General features: G+C 37.1%; 2 protein-coding genes across 3 annotated transcripts in view; one reads left to right on the forward strand and one right to left on the reverse strand.

The window, feature by feature from the left end:
* The window catches only part of mars1 (methionyl-tRNA synthetase 1), a 16,593-nt gene extending 7,217 nt beyond the window's left edge, over nt 1–9,376 (reverse strand). Inside the window, exons 1-13 of one of the 2 annotated variants that reach the window (XM_014004154.1) lie at nt 9,094–9,376; nt 7,864–7,954; nt 7,452–7,530; nt 7,018–7,149; nt 6,848–6,923; nt 6,519–6,703; nt 5,066–5,175; nt 3,464–3,580; nt 2,987–3,190; nt 2,287–2,488; nt 1,158–1,232; nt 752–922; nt 359–454 (exon numbers count right to left, since the gene is read on the reverse strand). In XM_014004154.1, coding sequence (XP_013859608.1) covers nt 359–454; nt 752–922; nt 1,158–1,232; nt 2,287–2,488; nt 2,987–3,190; nt 3,464–3,580; nt 5,066–5,175; nt 6,519–6,703; nt 6,848–6,923; nt 7,018–7,149; nt 7,452–7,530; nt 7,864–7,954; nt 9,094–9,196 — 1,641 coding nt within the window. In that variant the 5' untranslated portion in view covers nt 9,197–9,376. The remainder of the gene's footprint in view (nt 1–358; nt 455–751; nt 923–1,157; nt 1,233–2,286; nt 2,489–2,986; nt 3,191–3,463; nt 3,581–5,065; nt 5,176–6,518; nt 6,704–6,847; nt 6,924–7,017; nt 7,150–7,451; nt 7,531–7,863; nt 7,955–9,093) is intronic. The other variant, XM_014004155.1, reaches the window with a different exon arrangement.
* A 329-nt stretch (nt 9,377–9,705) lies between these two features.
* The window catches only part of arhgap9 (Rho GTPase activating protein 9), a gene marked incomplete in the record, with an annotated part of 52,336 nt that continues 42,880 nt past the window's right edge, over nt 9,706–19,161 (forward strand). The window contains 1 exon segment of the mRNA XM_014004157.1: nt 9,706–9,726.

Below are 19,161 nucleotides of genomic sequence, written 5' to 3' on the forward strand. Positions count from 1 at the left end.
AATATCTGCAGAGCAGAACTTGCCTTCCACAGCAATTATTTTTAGTWAGYMTRTAGCTAAAATCTAACGATGGTTATATAATAGCAGCTGCATTCTGATGTGATAAGCTCTATGTTTTATATTCAATTAATGTATGATCCGATTAGTTGACTAATCGAAAAAAATAATCGGTGATTAATCGATTATTAAAATAATCGTTTGTGGCAGCCCTACTTCCTTTACAGTTATATTGTGGTAAATTACATAAAATACATATTTTTATATTTGATTCACATCTGGGTTAAATAGAGCCAAATCAAGGAACAAACCACATAAAACCAAAACAAAAAAAAAATGTAATTTTAGAAATAACTGATACCTGATGAGGATTCTTCCACCACTTCTCCCATTCCTTGGTGTAGTTGGCAGTAATGGACAAGTAACCAATGGGGGCATCAAACCACACATAGAACACCTGTGAGGAAACAGAAGTCACACTGATGTTTATTTTATTCCCATTAGTGAGTTAAACAGTAGACAACATTACAACGTGCTTTTATTACAAATAGGGAAAAAAATTAAATGAATCCTTAAGGGACATAACGACCTAATTTTAAAGTCACATTTTAGAAAAGACAGTTTTGGAGCATTGTAATGAAGCTATCAGTGCACAAATCTGCTACTGTATAAAACAATTACCAGTGACTGAAAAAGCTAATAAAACATAATTAATTTCAAACACAGCATCATTAAAGAGCAAGTGAGCAGAGACCTTCTCTTTGAAGTCAGGGTGAGGTACCGGTGTTCCCCACTTCAGGTCCCTGGTGATGCAGCGAGGCTTGAGCCCATCTCTTATCCAGGAACGAGTGATCTGTTTGGCGTTTGCCGTCCAATCTCCTGAGCTGGTTGATTTATCCAGCCACTGCTCCAACTGAGATTCGAGCTGTGTGAGGGAAAGAGAGAGAAAACAACAAAGATAAGCAAAAAGAACCACTTTAACTCCAAATGACAGCGTTAACGAGAATGAAGCCATCTGTATCACAGCATTAAGTAGCATATAGAAAACTGCCATCAAGAAGCTTTGTCACTAAATGCTACTTTAACCACACTAAACTGAATATTTTGTCACTATTGCTGTAAACTGGAGAACAGAATAAAAAAAGCAGTGTGTAGCTTACCTTTGGTAGGTCCAGGAAAAGATGTTTGGAGGAGCGAATTACTGGAGTCTGTCTGCAGACCTTACACTGAGGTTCCTGCAGGAAATAACACAAAATACAAAAAAGTATAATTACTTACATTTATAAACAAAGTTATACTAACCGGGAGACCTGAATCAGTGTATGAAAAGCTTCTTTACTCTGATCAGATACATAATTATGTTACTAGATACTCTTGTGAAACAGAAGTAATTGTAAATCATGCTAAGACAAACTTGTTACAAAAATCAGGAGTCTATAGAGCTTTTCAGGAATGGAATAAGTTACCTAAAACATTAGATATTTAAAAAGCACCTTTTCTTTTAAAACAGCACTGAAATCATATTTGTATTAAATCTTATTTTGTCATTATTATTATTATTTGTTTGGTTTTTAACTAGGTTTATGTTTGTAATCTTGTAAAATGTGGACTTTGACTAATCTTGTGTATATTTTATGTCACGATTTTATGTGTTGTATGAATATTGTTGTGTTATATCAGTTGGACCCCAGGAAGATTAGTAACCACCTTGGTGGAAACTAATGGGGATCCTAATCAAAAAATCTAATAAATCCAAAAACACAAAATATATCATTATTATGTAATTATCATTTATATAAGAGAAAGCACTTTAGAAGGAGGCACTTTTTAAAATTTGTTAGCAGCAATATTTTAGTTATAATATCATCACACTATATTTCATTGATTTAAAGTTTTATGTGTGACCATATCAGTAATTTGGCCTTATCATTAACTTTAAATGTGTCACGTATTTCTTTAGTTGATTAGTAAAACAATTAAACTTTTTCTATGTGCATTTTTACTGTATTAACATTTCTTATTTATAACCATAAAGGCTAATATTGTGAGACATTAAAAACAGCCTTCTAGGTTTAAAATGATCAGAGCAGAGTGGTAAACAAAAAGAAAGTCAACCTGAAAATAACATTTTGTTGTTTTATGTTGTTTTGTAACTGTAATACTTTTTTGCCGCCTCTTCAGAAGTGATTTATCACCAAGAGAAACAAAAAATAAAGATCATGAGATTTGAAATCAGAGTTCAACCTGTTAAAAGCCATGAGGATGTAAAACACGCTCCTCTAAACTCACCCTGAGCTCCACTGCATTAATGAGGCGCCCGCACTTGTCGCACTGATCACCGCGAGCTTCGGGATAGCTGCAGTGGGGACACGTGCCTTCTACGAAGCGGTCAGCCAGGAAACGCTGACACTTTTCACACCGTAGTTGCTCCACCGTGTCTTCTACAAGGTACTGGTTCTTGTGGAGGCGCCAAAAAATATCCTGGGCTATCCTGAAACGAGAGAGAAGAGACTGTTGAACAATTTATAGGGAATTTGTGATTGTACAAGAAGACGTCTTGTGCTTTTTTTTAACTGTCAGTAAAACATATTTATAGATGTCATTTATTAAATGTATTTTATTTAGGCACGCCACTTCCTAATCGCAGAATTACGACAATTCCTGCTAAGTGAGAAGTGGTTTTCTACGTCCCACGTTTACGCTCTGCAAAATCTTGGAGATTAAGAAGAGAAAAGCGTTTCTGGATTGAAAGGGTCAGATGTTGTCTCCGGCATGTATAATCCTAATCCTACTGTAAGTTATGTAATTTTATAATAAGTGAACAATAATCACATGGAAAAATGTTGATCCTTCTACATCCAAACAAACAAAAAGTTATGATTATTATTAGATATTTCCTTGCTAAAATACACTTTTTTTGCATGAGATAAACAGACTGAACTGTAGATGTTTTTCTTTTTTAACGCTTTAAAGTGACCAGCTGACTCACTCGGTCTGCTTCTCTGTGGTGGTTCTGCCGAAAAAGTCAAAGTCAATCTGGAACCATTTGTAGATGCTGGAGTGAACCATGTGGTATTTGTCGCAGATCTGTTGAGGCGTCAGGCCTTCTTCTCTGGCTTTGTTCTCTGTAGCTGTGCCGTACTCATCTGTGCCACACACATACAGCATGTTCCAGCCTCGCAGACGGCCATACCTAGGAAAGGTAGCGGTGGAAGACAACATGATGATAATTAAAAAAGCAAAGAAAAAAAAAACAAGACAGCAAAAATCCAGATGAGGATCGAGTCAAACAAAAGAACAAAACGGGTAATAAGTGATAAATAAAAGAGTGGGTGATGCTTTAAGGTACAAAATGTTAAAATGTGCGTATTTTCAGCAAGTGAAATGTTTTGTTTAGGACTGTTAGTGTTTTTCTCATACCATAAACAAAATCAGACCAGATTCTAAGCATTGCTTTGTTTTTTACCTGGAGAAGACATCACCACTGAGAACACAGCCAATGATGTTTCCAAGGTGGGGAACGTTGTTGACATACGGCAAAGCGCTGGTCACAAGGACGTTTCGCTTGTCCTCCTTTGGCAAACTGTTGGGGGAAAAAAGGAGTTAAATATAAAAGGAAATGTAAAGGACAGAAAACCAGTAATAATTTGAATCTACAGTGCAATAAGTAGAAGACATCTTCTGATAAATCCTATAGGGTTCTGATAGATGTTTTTAAACTTTACCATTTTTTATATCTGATCCTATTGCATTAATCAATTGTATTAAATATGTCTTTCTTGAATGAATGAAGCTTTGTCTGTTCTCGGCTGAGAACAGGCCTGTAGTAAGCTGCCATAATTTTCATCTCTGCAGCTTTGAGCTGCACTAACTGATAAGAAGCAACCCTGTGATTGGTCAAGATGTTTCTCTCTGTGCTCTGTTTGTAACAAACTGTTCAGCTTTCCCCAGCCAAGGTCAGAACTTTCTGCTGAGACCTGTTTTAAGCGTCCTCAGAAACTTCTCACTCTTTGCAAAGAGAAAACTGTTTTAAACTGAATGCTTCTGTCTGTGTCTGGTTCATTTCTTTTTAAGGGGTAATTTGATGTCCAATCTGACAGGTTCCTACAGCTTAAAACAAGCTAAATTTAAGACTTTTTAAGACCACTTTAATGCCACTTGAAATTTATTTTAAGACCAACTTCACAAAATACAATAGGAAAAAAATCTAAAAGAAAAGATGAAGATGAGCTGCATCAGGACAAAATCCCAAAAGAACTTGGCGACAATTTTACCCAAATGTTTACTTTAACAAAACAAAATTTTGTTACCTTTAACAAAATAATTTACTGAATGCCTCTCGGAGCACTAGCTCTGAGAGGCATTCAGTAAATTATTTTTAAAAACTAAATGAATGTTATCAATTATTTTAAAATTTGAGATGATTACAATAATCCTATTTAGCTACAATGTTTTTTAAGACCTCTGAAAGATTGATTTAAGACATTTTAAGGCTAATTAAGGCCTTATGTTTGGATTGATGAATTCAATGCTTTTTAAAGATCTGCAGGAACCCTGGGGTTGGTTCTGCTGCTACTGTAGCTTAGACTGCTGGAGGACAAACTGACAACATCTCTCATTCACTCTGCTGCTGCCTTTAGCCACTCTACACTACATGTTTGTTGTTGTAATTATTTCAATCAGTAACATGTTTCTTTGTGTCTCTTTCAGTAGAAAATACACCTGGACCGGTCTTTCTGTCTTTTTCCTGTTCTCTCAAACCCAGCCGATCGAGTCGGGTCGAGGCAGATGGTCGCCTGTCCTGTGCCTGGTTCTGCTGGAGGTTTCTTCCTATTAAAAAGGGAGTTTTTCTTTTCCACTGTTGCCAATGTGCTGCTCAGGATGGGAGCCTGTGACGAAGTGGTTCAGCACAATCTGCTAGCTTTCTTAGCTTGATTGGTCTGTGTACAGTTCCCTGAGATGGACATTTGTTGTCACTTGGCGCTATACTGAAGCAGAATCCTCTGCAAGTCTCTCCACATGTCTGCCACGTTTCTACATTTGGTATTGGTGTTTTTAAAGTACTTACACGGGAAGTTGTTTGTCTGTTGCCGGAGAAGAAGTGTTTAGGCTTTTCCTCCAGGTGAGAACAGCTGCTTCCATCTCCTCCTCCGAAACAACACGCTCACCTTCCTCATTCTAACCAGAAGCAGAGACATGAGACCTGATCATTTATATTTCACAAAGATTAGGTTAAGACTGTCTAGAAAATGTTTCTGCTTTACAATATATATATATTTTCACACAGGGAATACACCTCAGAGCACAAAGCCAGAAAATATGGTAAATGTTAAACCACAGATTCTTAACCTATGGGCCGCGGCCCAATTGTGGGCCACGAGCGCCACCTTGAGGGCCTCAAAAGAACAACAGTTTTTAACTTTGGGCAGTAGAGGGCCGTGGGACCGCATTGATTTTGAATAAAGTGCAATACACCTTCTCACCACTAGTAGCAGTAGTGCGCCACTTAGTTGTTCAACTTTTTTAAATACATAACAGAAGAAGAACCTTAAAAACCTGCAGAGAATGGAAACCCATTTTAAATGAAAAGTAGAAGCAAAAATGAAAGTAACTTGTCAAAAAACACCAAAGTTTGACACTAATATGAAGTGCAGCTTATGTTTTTACCATGCAATATTTTAAAAGTTCAAAACATTATCAAAAATACAGTTGCTGATACAAATATATTTTAATTTGCACTTTAAATTAATTTTTGTAGTTTATTTTTAAACATTTTGAATGTATTTTAAAGAAATTTTAAACTTGTCAAAAAGCTGTTGTTACTGTTATTGTTTGTCACTAATATGAAGAGCAGCTTCTGGTTGCAAAAGTTTAAAAAGGCTATATTTTCATTTGTACTTTGTCAAATTTATTTTTACAGGGTTTTTTTATTTGAATCATTTACATTAAACTGTTTAAATTTATTTTATACTATTTTATTTTTTGAATTGTCTATTTTTGTTATTGTTTATATTAAAAATATAGATATATTTGTGTTGATAAGCCTGAGTGGTCTTTTGACTGACCTTTGTATTTGTTCAAATAATTGTTATGGGCAGGTTACAATATAAAAATGTTTGTCATAATCATGTCTTGTGATTATTTGACAGGAGTTTTACTTTTAAACTGTAAGTGTATTTAATTTAGTTATGATAGGTTAGCTATGATGAAAACACAATACTAATTAAAAATTATTATTTTGATCCATACATTGTTAATGTCTGACTGGGCCTCGTGCCACTTTATGTTCAACAAATTGGGGCCCGAGGTCAAAAAGGTTAAGAACGCCTGTGTTAAACAATACATTGATCATTTTGACATCTACCATTTAAAATCTAAAATAAAAGATTGTTTTGCCCCAGTAATCCCATGAGAACATTTTACTTAAGTGTAGCTACTGTAAGCATTTAAGTTCCACAAATGAATACTGTTCAGTGGGAATGCTTGAAGTCTAACAGTTTAAGTGATGATCTAGCAGATACCTCAGCAGGGCTGCTGTTGCATGGCTGTGTGTCTCTGCACTGGCTGCTCTGTGGCGCAGGTTGCTTCTGCATGTAGCTCTTCATGGCCTGCAGGCCTTTTCCCTGAAGCACTTTTTGAGCAGCAGACTGACAGCTGTGCATAACAGCCACACGGTCAAACCAAGCCCTAACAGACACATGCTCGCCTGATGGGGAAAGAAAAACGAAGGCAAAAGAGGCAGAAAATGAATGTAAAATACTGCAAGAAAAAAAAAACTTGAATTGAATTCAACAATATGTGAAATAAAAGCCAATAAAAAAACTGCAAGAAAAAAAAGCGATGCACTTACTCAGAGCTAAAGAGGAGTCAGATAAAACAGGGTGCAGCGCCCCCCAAATAACAACATCAGCAACCGAAACAGCTTCCTAAAACACAGAATAAATGAGTTAATAATACTTCTACTTCTAGTTGTTGCAAAATAATTAGAATAGCATTAACTGAATATACATGACACTTTACCCCAGTTAAAAATGGCATAGTCCCCTTGCTCAAACTTTGGTCTAAAACGTTCAGGGGACTCTGAAGGACCCTGGACACCTCTGAACCTTTTCCCTGCAGCACTGCCATATGAAGAGTCTGTAACAACGCAGGCTGTGAAATGAAGAATAAATAGGAGTTTATTTAACTGAATGGCATTAGATGCAGATGTAAACAAAAAGTGACTGAAGTTAAATAGTGCACACAGTAGGACAAAACATTTAAACTTTCTGTATGTTCATAAATTTTAATCATTCAGTTTGCGTGTATTTACAATATGTCGGCTTTGAAACATGCTGAGACAGTAAGAGGATTCTGAACATTGGCATTTGTTGAAAGCACTTTAAAAAACAGCTCTATTGTTTTGTACTGACTGCCTGTAAACAGAAAGTTCAGGCGATTTATGAAGAGTTTACCTGAAGAACTGTGATCTCCCATTCAAGCCACTGGTTACAGAGATCGTTGCATTCTTGTCCATTTGCTTCAAAAAAGTATCTAAGTGATGGAAAACAGAAAGACAAGTCCTGTCAAAAACGTACTGCTCAAAGCTTAAATAAATCAAATCAATGAACATTTGAAATCCATTACAGTCTACATCATAAAATTAAATCTTAACTCTATTAGTTTCATGTAGAACAGCTTGATTTTTCTAATTCAAATATAGCTACCATTTAAAATAAAAACATCAAATAATAACTTTTTAGGTTTTTAGATACCCACCACAAGTTCGACCGAAAAAGTACTTAAGATCAGAAAAGTTATGTCTTATAAAAACAGAGCAGAAAGAATTACGGTATGTAATCGTCAAAATTTGAATAGATTTCTGACCTGCAAATGGAACTGGAGCTGAAAAGATATTGTCCACTGGGCAGGAGCAGGGCTGGCAAAGATGGACGGTTAAGGAAAGGCACCACTTTTTCTGTAATTAAAGAGAAAGACAGATGAAGCTTTTCATTAGACAATGTTTACAAGGAAGAAAGGAAGGAAAGTCAGTCCTTGGTTCCTAAAATTTGTAAAAGTAGAATGTGAGGCAGAGCTTTAAGTCATCAGGCTCCTCTCTTCTGGAACAACCTCCAGTTTCTGTCCATGAGGCTGACTACTTTTAAACACAGGTTTAAGACCTTTTTTTGATAAAGCCTACAATGTGAGGTCTTGTTTATTCACTTGTGATCCAGGCAGCTTTCAAAATGGAAAAGTTAACTCAAAAGAAATATAAGCCACATGAGTTAATACTTTACCTGTTAGTCATGCAATAATTACTGATCTTGAGGAGGTTTTATTTTAATCTATTATCAGGACAATCATACACTGGTTTGGATAGGTTAAAATCACCAACAAAAAAAAAATACAAAACAAAACAGGACTTAATGTCTGCAGTCAAGACAAACCAATAATTTAAGTTGAATACAACATGACCTACTTGCTAAGAAAAACAGATCATGTGAATGACAGAGCATTTGTTTACCCAACCATGTTATCAGGTTCAAATCCACCTAACACACTGAATAAAAACTCATCCTTTTCACACACAATGACAAAGTGGGTCAAAATAAATGTACTGTAACAACCACGTATGAGTATTATTTATAGTATAATACTTAATGAGTACTATGTATTAATACAAGCCAAATCACTGACAACCATACATAGTGTGAGATAATTGTGACATTTATCATATAAGGTATTGAATTATAGAAGACACTATGTGTTCAGATTTAGTTTGTAAGCATGTTATTCAAAACTGCATGGGTATACTGAACCTATAGCTAAACAAAAACATGAATCAGAACAAACAATACTAAAACAAGGCAAACACAGCAGTTATAGAAGGTAAAAACGTCCTCCAGTAGTTTCCGTAAACACAATGAATGTTCATTCATTCTGACCTCGACAGACTGAGCTAGCTAGCTAACCAGCTAGTGCTATCAACCTTTACAACATTCGGGACACGATAAAAAAAAATACAAATACTAATGTTTTGCTAAACGATGTCTGTCATTAAACTTAATTACACTTAAATTCACAGAATAAAACGTGAAGCTGACCATGCTGTCCCACCTTCGTGGTTGACGTACTGAACACCGCACTGAAGTCCTGTCACTTCCAGCGCAGCTAACACTTTCAGGCAATGCGGGTTGCCTTCGCTTACAAACAGCTTCATCTGGCCGGTGGCAGCTCCTTTTGATATAAAACACTTTACGGAGACTTAGCTACTTGTGTTTTACACGCAGCTTCTCTGGTAAAAACCCAGGTGACAGTTACTAACTTTGCCGGCGAGTGCTGCTCATGCTGATGCAAGCAGTGTTCGCTCTGTCAAAAATGGTGTAAATGTAGTTTTGAAGCTGTTTCTGTGTCCCTACCAGAAACGGAGTCTGTCTGGTTAATGGACTACATTTCCCAGAAACCTTTTCCAAATAAGTAAGGAAAACGTTTGGTGGATGGCTCGTTCTGAATTTTTTTACCAGGACGGGCGGGCGGAACTAGTTTTATGTGTGTAAATAGTATACCGGGTGATGTTGTGAACTAAAACACGCGTACCCTGCTGCTGCAGTTTCGACAATCTGATTGGTTCTGTGAAAAATTCTATTTCCCGAGTGTAGCCAATCACAGAGCACAAAACCCCACACAGCTCAAGCTATTTTCTATCCGCTTAAAGTGAGAGGAGGGGTTCTGTCACCATAGGATGGAAAGGTAACTAGTTCCCACGAGTTATTGTTAATTTGAAGGGAAAAAAAAGTGCACAGCGGAGTTTTTCCCTGTGCTTTGCATTGATCCAATTATGTAAATTTCTTTATACCAAGGAGATAAGCGCGGCAAATTATTCAGACATAAACGCAAATTAATCTACAGTTCACTCCATAACAAACACAACAGAGCTGTCACCACGCACGTCGCTGCAAGGTGAGTAATGCCTCAAAGGGAAAGATGTTAAGATGTTATTTGTTTTATTAAATATGTATGCAACACACAGTCCTCTGTGTTCATCCTTTAATCTTCTGTACGTTTAAAGAAAAATAAATCAATCTGTTATTACAAAGTTTTTTGTTGATGTTTTAAAAATACCAGTTTAAATAGTTTTCTCACAACTTAAACAGAGTAAGACAGATGTAACTTTTCAGAATGCATTTTTGTACCTATTTAATCTGTTGTTTTGCACAATAATATCTGCCTTTTTAAAAGTTTTATTGTTTTAATTTGATTGATTAGGTTACATTTAGAATGCTTCATGAAGCAAACAGTATTAATATCTGCATAACAAAGTGTATGGGAATATTTTTGAGCATGTGTGTTTTAGGCCGAAATTAGTCATTTAGGTAATCTCTGTCATTTAGTTCTTACAAATATGGTTACGGTGAGAGCAGCAATAAGTTTTTTTTTTTCAAAACAGTTTTTTTCCATGTCGTAAGTTTCAAACTGTATCACAAGTGCTAACCCTTTGAAAATAAGCCACAGAGGGCTGGTTTACCTCCAGTCACTTCCTGTAAAGGAGCGCCTTTCTACTTTTTAGTTTCCTGTTCAAACTTTCTTTATAAAAGCATATTTGTTTGTTTTTTTACTTTTAATTGTTTTGTATAGGTTGCTGTTCCAACTTTTGCACAGTACTTATTCACTACAATGCTGAAGAAACAACTAGCTCATTATTTTTGTCTTCTTTTATATAGTTGCTTTAATAACAAAACTGCATATTCAGTGGTTAACTATTTGCACACAAATGCATGCAAAATAGCCTTTACCGGCATACGGACAGGTTAACCACAGGGCTAGATGGAAACAGTTTGACTGACTCACTGCATTTCTGCATTTCTGCTGTTTCATAATCATTCTTATGTTTGTGCAAAAGCAGATTTTCTCTGTCTTTGTCAGCCTGTGTCGACACAAGCTTGAAAGATTATTGCCATTTGCAACTTTTCTGATTAAAGTGCCTTGTACCTCAAACGGTATTAGGCGGAGTTACAAGTTAACCATAGCTATTATACTCACTGATGTGTGACGCTGGTCTGAGGGAGATAGTGAGAAGTGTTTAACAGGGTGATGTTTTTGGTCAGATTAGATGTGTGGCTGCTATACTCTTGGCGAAGGAAAGTCGTAGTAATAAAATGCAACAAAACCTTGTCTAAGCTTTGTGCTTTGTACTGTTCAGACGCAAAGATTAACACAGCACAACTTGGGCCTGTGTACAGTTTTGATGTTAATTCTGATATATTTGTCACTCTATATGAGTACTTTTCAAAAAGGCCAGAACCACTATTCTTTTTTTTATTTTGTTAATCCCAAATAACAGACTGTCTCACATTCCCTGAAGTTTTACTTGATCAGCAGCTCTTCAAGCTTTCCAGAATCCTTTCAAAGTATTTTTAGGACTTCCTGACCCATTTTTTTAGACTCACTTATCTGAAGTCGCTCGTCACTGGCCGAAGAGATGAATCGCTGTCGCGTTGACCCTTAACTGACAAATTTAGCTAAGAAAAATCAAAGCTGAGGCTTTAGTTAGCTGCGGCTTGTGGCAAAACGTGTCACTGTCAATGTCAAATTTATTTATATAGCACATTAACAACAAAAGCTGACCAAAGTGCTTCACAGTTCAGTCAAGACATCAAAAAAACAAACAAATAATGGATGCAAATACAGAAACACAGTATGAAAAAAGCTCTAACTGAACCTCCAAATCTTAAACATAAGCCAAAGAAAATAAATGGGTCTTCAGCAAAGATTTAAAAGCCTCAACAGTCTCTGCTGACTGAATATTAAGAGGTAAACTGTTCCACAGCTTTGGAGCAGCTATTACAAAAGCCCGGACACCTCTAGATTTCAGTTTGGATCTAGAAACATCTAACAGGAACTGGTTGGTAGACCTGAGTGCTCTGACTGGAGTGTAAATGTTAAGAAGATCACATAAATGTGACGGGGCCAGACCGTTAAAAACTTTAAAAGCCATCAATAAAATCTTAAAATCAATTCTCAGGTGAACAGGAAGCCAATGGAGAGAAGCCAGGACCGGGGTTATGTGTTCATGCGTTTTAGTACCTGTTAAAAGAATAAAAGTTAAAAATGAAACTGGACATCAACTACCTTCCTCTAAAACTCATAACGTCAGTGCAGGACATTGGTCTTTAACAGAAGTCATCCATGTTGAATATTTCTATTAAAGCAGTTCATAATTTACATATTAATTACAGTAAAAAATCCCTTTAATGTAATGTTTAAGGTTAGACTCACTGAATAGAAAAAATAAAGTAATAAAACTCACTTTTTCTTTTAGGGAATGTTTTGTCCTGCTTTTTATTTTTATTTCGTAAAGCCTGGTAAAACAGTGGCGATGTATAAAAACTTCAAAAACAAGAGGATTTGCAGCTTTTCTTTTATCGTGTATTTCTGTAAACTTTAGAGAGAGACTCCAGGTACTTTAATGAACAGCAGGTTCCAGTGCTAACTACTTCAGCTGATTTGTTAAATATCTGACATGCTGTAATCCTTGTTATTTGAGTGATGTTGCTTTATTGCTTCATTGAACAAATAACCTCTTCAACCCTCAGGGGAAATCAGAGGGTCTGTCTGTGTATTCATGCCTCTCCTCTCAAATGTTTGCCTGTGGAGGTTTGGCTCTTTTTCCTTGAGCCTCGGCTCTGCACTCACTTGGGCTGCACGCAGCTGAAAGTGGGTCTTCGACTTGCCTGATAGCTTTTGACAGCTCACTCTCATCCCTGCTGGATCAATGGAGCTCAGCGCTCTTCATTGGAAACATCAATGTACTGCACATTCCCACAGGCTCAGCAGCAACCCACCAGCCCAGCCAGGGAAAACTGATATATATTTGATTCTATATAAGATCAGTCATGACTTGTGTGCTACGTTTTTTTTATTTTCTTTAGGTGGAGGCAAGAGTAATCGCTTGCTTGGAAATCACAAATGGGTGATTAATGGGCAATATTTATAATAATGCTGTCTAGGCAAAATCTTTCATGTGAAATGAAACCAAAGATTAGTGTTTTTTTTTTTATTTGAACTGGAGTGAATGCACATTATTGTTGTACATCCTATTCCTTTTGCTCCACACACACATACTGTAATGTGTGAAGTCTATCTCTCCCTGTTTCTCTCTTTCTCCCACTGATTTCATCTTGAGAATAATGTCAAAGATAATATTACAGATTGTGTTTATTAGTGCTAAAATAATTTATTGCGTTAAATAGTTGATCAAAGCATGAAATTCCACAAAATGTTCATACAAAAATTACAATAATTTGCAGTTTCTTCCATTTTCAGTTGTAAAATATTAAGTTGCATAATATTTTACTATGATAATAATAATGAAATCTAAATATTTAATTGGCTTAGCAGTACAATAATAACTCAGCATGGCTCCCAAAGTAACGTGGGACCAACAGTTTGTGCTGTTTCTTTTATGTAAGCGCAACTGAAATAACAAGCACAAGCTCATTTCTCACACTGAAATAAGCTCATTACGTTTAAACAGTCACACGGCGTGTTATTCACCTTTCTTTTTTTCCTGTAAAATTCACAAGCTAATTTAAAAAAAAGAAAAAGTAGTGCTTGAATCAATTCTTTTAAGAGATTAAAATACCTCCCGGACAATCCTGCTGTAATTTGCCCAAAGGTGGAAACACGGGTCCTTCTGGTTTGTTTTTTGTTGAATTTGAAAAAGGAAAAAAAAAACTTGAATATAATTGAAGTTAATTCGGAGGAAGTTTTGCTGTGTGTCGATGGGAGCTTCAGGATTCATTGTAAACACAAGTATTGCGTCAGCAGTCTCTTGAAATGATGGCATCACACATGTGAAATATTAGTATGTGCAGCGAGGAGAAAAATAACATGGCAGAGACACTGGTGATGGCAGCTGGTCACAGAGGTTGTTGTCACGATGGCAGTAATGAGTCTGAGCCAATGGCTGCCTCGCTGTCATCATCTGCTTTTTGATTGGCTCGCTGACAGTTTACTCGTCTAATCACCGGAAGAATCCACTCTACCTGTTCAGTAACATATGTGGACTCACACACACACATGCATCCTCACACACACTCAGCGGCCAAACGCCACACAGGGAAACTCAGTGTGTATTTCAGAGTGTCTCTCTGGTCCTGTCATCAATAATGCATGACTTTGGGAGGATGAAAGGCTGTTTTGGCTTCAGGCATGCGTCTCGTATGGAGAGAGAGACATCATTGCTAGCAGTTATAATTGTACATCCACAAAGTGAACGCTTCGTCACACGGATTTTTCTGTCTGTAGAGCTGTTCGTTAGACTGACAGTGGACTTGTTTTCGGCTTGAATGTATATTGAGGTGTTTTCTATTCTCGTTGTCTAATTTGAGGACCTAAGGATAAAGAGAAGTAAAAGGTATCATTATTGTAATGGAGTCAGTGCAACAGAACCATGCTGTGTTAGTGGACATAAGTCAGCCGTAACAATCTTCCCTTGGGAAAACCTGCACCTGTCTTAACATCTGCGGACATTGAAGCCTGGGTAAACAACCTAGACTCTCAGACATACTGTATGTTTTAGAACATTCTTAAGGAGATCATTTAGATGTTTTTTTAAATAAAGGTCTATAAAGTTATTATCCACTGTCATTATCTTACGTGGCGTAGAGAAATGTAAGCTTCATCTTAGCTTAGATAACAGTCAAGTTAACGCCCTACTTTGAAACAGATTTCAGTTAACTAAGAAGAACCTTTTTTGTGAAAACGCAAACCTATTTTTATTCAGACTGATAATAACTCCACCTAACCTCTTAAAGGAGACATATAATCTTTTTAAATCCTTCTATTTCCCATTTAAATCGAGTCTATATAAAGTGGAACTACAAGGCTTTGCTCTGAATTCCTCCTTATTGTAACTGCACAAGCCCCGCCCCTTTTCTGAGGTGTATCTCAACTCCTTTTGATGCTGTCTCTTTAAATCTAAATGAGGTGCTTCACACCCCGCCCCTTCCAGCTTCCAAAGCAGTCCATTGCAGTTTAATAGAGGGTTTTACAGCTATACTAATGAATTAAAAGATGTCACCGAGGGAAGACTTGTCCATCCAGCCTTACATGTTGGAGTCAGAGTCTGACCCAGAGACGGCAAAATTGTAATTGGTAAATCTTTATTTGGCATTTCTGTTGCAAATAATTTTACTATGACCCAAACATAATATAAAGATACCTATGTAGCGCCAAGAGAGAATAAGTTCAAAATTTCTGCACTCCTAGAGACTTTAGGAATATTTTTAAATGACATGTTTAATAGTCTGAAGTGTTTACTTGGCCTCCAAAGTCATGAACATCATTGGGTCTGGTGGCATCTTTTGGAAAGCAAGTCCAGTCCATGGAGACCCCATAACACTCATGGCACAAAGGCTTTATTGCTAACACGCTAACCAGACTCTTTATTTTTTGCCTTCATCCTGACTGATCAGATCTTTTTTTCTTGCTAGTACGAGAGACCATCCCCCGGTGTTATGGGTGGTCAGGGTTGATTTAAAGAAACTCAGCTTTTGTTCCATTCACACGTTTTATTCCTGTGCTTTTTTTAAGTTTTGAATGATAAATCCCTGAATTAAAGATTTGACTTATGTTTGAATCTGTTTCAGCAGGTAAAGTAATGTAAATCACAGAGGAGCAAGTAAGTGGGTATAACACAAGACATGCCGGTACCTTACGGCTTTTTTTTAACGAATACTATATGAGGTGATGTAATACTTCGTGTCACTACCATCACCGCTCTACATGATGGGGTTAAAAAGCCAGTTTAGCCGGCAAACTGGGCGTGTTTGTTTGTGCATAGCAATCGTGCTCGAGCAGAATATGACGTCCCGCTTTGAAGGACTTGAGAACAATTCAGTTCGAACTCAAAATGGCCTCACTTTTTACTCATTGTAGTGACAATTAACTGAATACTAAACAGCCTGTCTCAAGTGCAGCAAGTTTTTTTCTCTCTTAATTCCCCATGATGCCTTTGGTTATAGACATTCATATGTAAATACAGTACAGCCTTCATGCATATGAGTGTGTGTGTGTTTGCCCTGTATATCCGGGAGTGTGCGCAATAACCCTTTGAAGTTGCTCATACACTCTATATTCCTCCTCTTCCCGTGTCTCGTGTCTCTTTGAACACCATGTAGGCATGATTATTAAAGCCGCTCTCTTTCGGCTTCAAACATATGGGATGAATATGGATAAGATTTGACACCAGTCTCTCCACCAACCCTCTGCCTGTGCGCCGCTCCGGTGCTGATGTGCCGTAAAAGTTGATAGGCCCAGAATTAAGCAATCTCTGTGGGAGTTAAACCTGTCACTCATGGGCTTGTCTTTAAGCTAGTTAAAGGAATTATTACATAGCTGATCTAGAACGACATGGAGCTGCAGGGAAGCTTTAAACACGAATGTTATTCTTTTTGTAATTGATTTTTTATTTATTTTTTATGTTTTTGGCATCATTGCATGTGATGTGCACCATATCCTCATGATTTTCATCTGCTTGTCTCATAATGAGTGATTTATTACATTTTATTTAACCTTTTTTGTGTGTTTACACAAGTAGTTGACCATTATCCTCTGTTGGTTTTGCATCCATCCATTCCAAAGACCATAAACAGCATGTTTACATGTTGCACTTGTGCTTTTCCCTGAGGGTGTTAAATGTGTTCATACCTTCCTCAGAAGTCACAATAGTCTTTAACACACTGAGAAAAAAAGAGTTTCTCTGGAAACAATTTGATGTTGAGAAATAACAGCATTATAAACATTTTGGTCAAAATGTTATGCAAGACATTATTACCACATGAAACTTTAGCTCAGTGTCTGTAAAACTGACTGTTTGAGTCATGTTCGAGTTTACTAAGCTAGTTAGCTGTGTTGGCTGTCTCGAATTAGATTGATCCTAAGGTAACAGATAAAAAAAAGTATATCCAATGATAAAATTGTGAAAGTTTTATTAGAATCTGTCCAGTGCAGGGATGTCCAATCCTGGTCCTCGAGAGCCACCATCCTGCGTGTTTCAAATGTTTTTCTGCTCCAACACGCCTGAAAAATGATTGTTTACCAGGCTTCTGTAGATCTTGAAAGAGGTAATTCACTGAATCAGTTGTGTTGGAGCAAGAGAACGTGTAAAACATGCAGGGTGACAGCCTTCGAAGACGATTAGACACCTTTGATTAGTCATTCATTAGATATTTTGCTAACAGACAAACAGGGTTGATGCCAACAGATTTTGCACGAGTCTTTTGCTCTTTTGGTGGCAGCTGATATTTCCAAGAGAATGACTGAATAACAAGCAGCAATCCACGGTATGAATGTGGTCCCCCACCTATAATCCAGAATGTTCTAAATCCAGTGACTTGTTCGGTTTGTTAATTTTGTTGAAACATGTTAGTAAATCTGCACCACCAATATGATGATCCTTCTATACGGTTCATTTGTTATTATCATCCAACTTATCTAGGGATTAAAAATAAAAAAACGAGACATAATCTGTAAATTACAAACTGTATGAATATCTGCTTCCTCCCAAACATTAATGGTCCATTCATTTGTTTTCAAATGCCCATGACACAGTTTAACACCCAGATTGGCATTTAGGTCAATAGTCCAATCGATCAACCCGACTGACTGCTGCTTTTGTCTGGTCCACATGTTGCTGTTTAATTGCTTTGTTTCTCTCCAACTCTGTGGTTTTTGAAGTGTAGACACAGTTTGGCTGCATGAATGAATCATGCCCAGTCATGAGGGGTTTCAGAATGGTTTTCATCTCTTAGGAAACCTAAATGAGTGTAAGTAGGGTCAGTGAGGGTTTATCCTGCAGAGGCTGGATAATATGTCTGCATAGGATTATCTGTTGTTTCATGCATGCATGAAGTGCGTGACTGCATCTTAGTTTTTGCAGAATAGACTGCAAGCTTGGTAGTTTTCTACCTTGTGTTCCGCTAAAATATCTTGAGCTTTTCCTAACTGGTGTTGGACGCTGCCAAAAGGGGATGGAGCCAATTATATTTTTATATCTATATGTGTATACATGTTTTTCTTACCTAGAGGGGACAGTTTTTTATTATTCTCTCAGTACACACAGCTAGTATTGTAGTACCTGAGACCGGTCTCACGACCACTTTTTGATGGTCTTGGTCTTGTCTCGGTCTCGGACATTGAAGACTCTGACTTTTCTTTTAAGACCAGTCAAGACCACAACTGTGGAAATATCACTAAATAGCCAGATTATTGTTCAATTTATTTATTAACATTCTTGCTGTCATTGCGTTTAAAATGTAGCTACTGATTCAAATCCAAACCTGACTCATATTACTATTTACGTATTTTTGTTACCGGCTGTGTGGCCCCACACAAAGATTTGTTCAATTTTAGCTTTTTATAAGTTAAGTTAGCTAAAAGTGTATAGAATATTCCATCTTTCGACACTAGGTTTATTTTGTTTTTTTCTGGTCTTGGTCTCGACTTGGTCTTGTACTCCCTTGATCTTGGTCTCGACTTGGTCCAGGCCCTAAAATTCTTGGTCGTGTCTCTGTCTCGAGACACCATGTTCTTGGTCTTGGGTTTGGTGGTCTTGACTACAACACAGCCTTGTGAGGACACACGGTTCCTTTTAGGGACAAAAGTCCGGTCCACATCGAGGGTTAGGAGCTAGGTTTAGGACTAGGGTATGAATTGAGTTTAGGCTAAGTTTGGGGTTAAGTATGTACTGGGTAGTTAGGTAAGAGTTAGGCTATAGAAATAACCGGTAAATGAATGGAAGTCAGTGCAAATTCTTAATGAGAATAGAAGTACAAACGTGTGTGTAATACCATAGAAAAGTGTTTCCCAAAGTTGGGGTCGGGACCCAAAGTGGGGTCCTGAAATATCAAGGTGGGGTCCTGAAACATCAAGGTGGGGTCCTGACAAGATTTTCTGAATTAATTACGTTTTTGCCTTACTTGTTACAAAGGAGTGAGGTTAGTGTATTTAAAATGGATAAATGTAGTATAAAAATATTGTTACTGTGTCCATGTTTAGTTGACCTGATACAAATGTTTATCATCCAAAAATAGCTAATGGTACAGGTCTCTGCTACTGTTATTTTGTGGGTCAAAAGCTGAAATGTTTTGGAACCACTGCACTTTGGTTCCCAAAGTTGGGCTT

The sequence above is a fragment of the Austrofundulus limnaeus genome, unplaced genomic scaffold, assembly GCF_001266775.1.
Source record: "Austrofundulus limnaeus strain Quisiro unplaced genomic scaffold, Austrofundulus_limnaeus-1.0 Scaffold22, whole genome shotgun sequence".
NCBI lineage: Eukaryota > Metazoa > Chordata > Actinopteri > Cyprinodontiformes > Rivulidae > Austrofundulus > Austrofundulus limnaeus.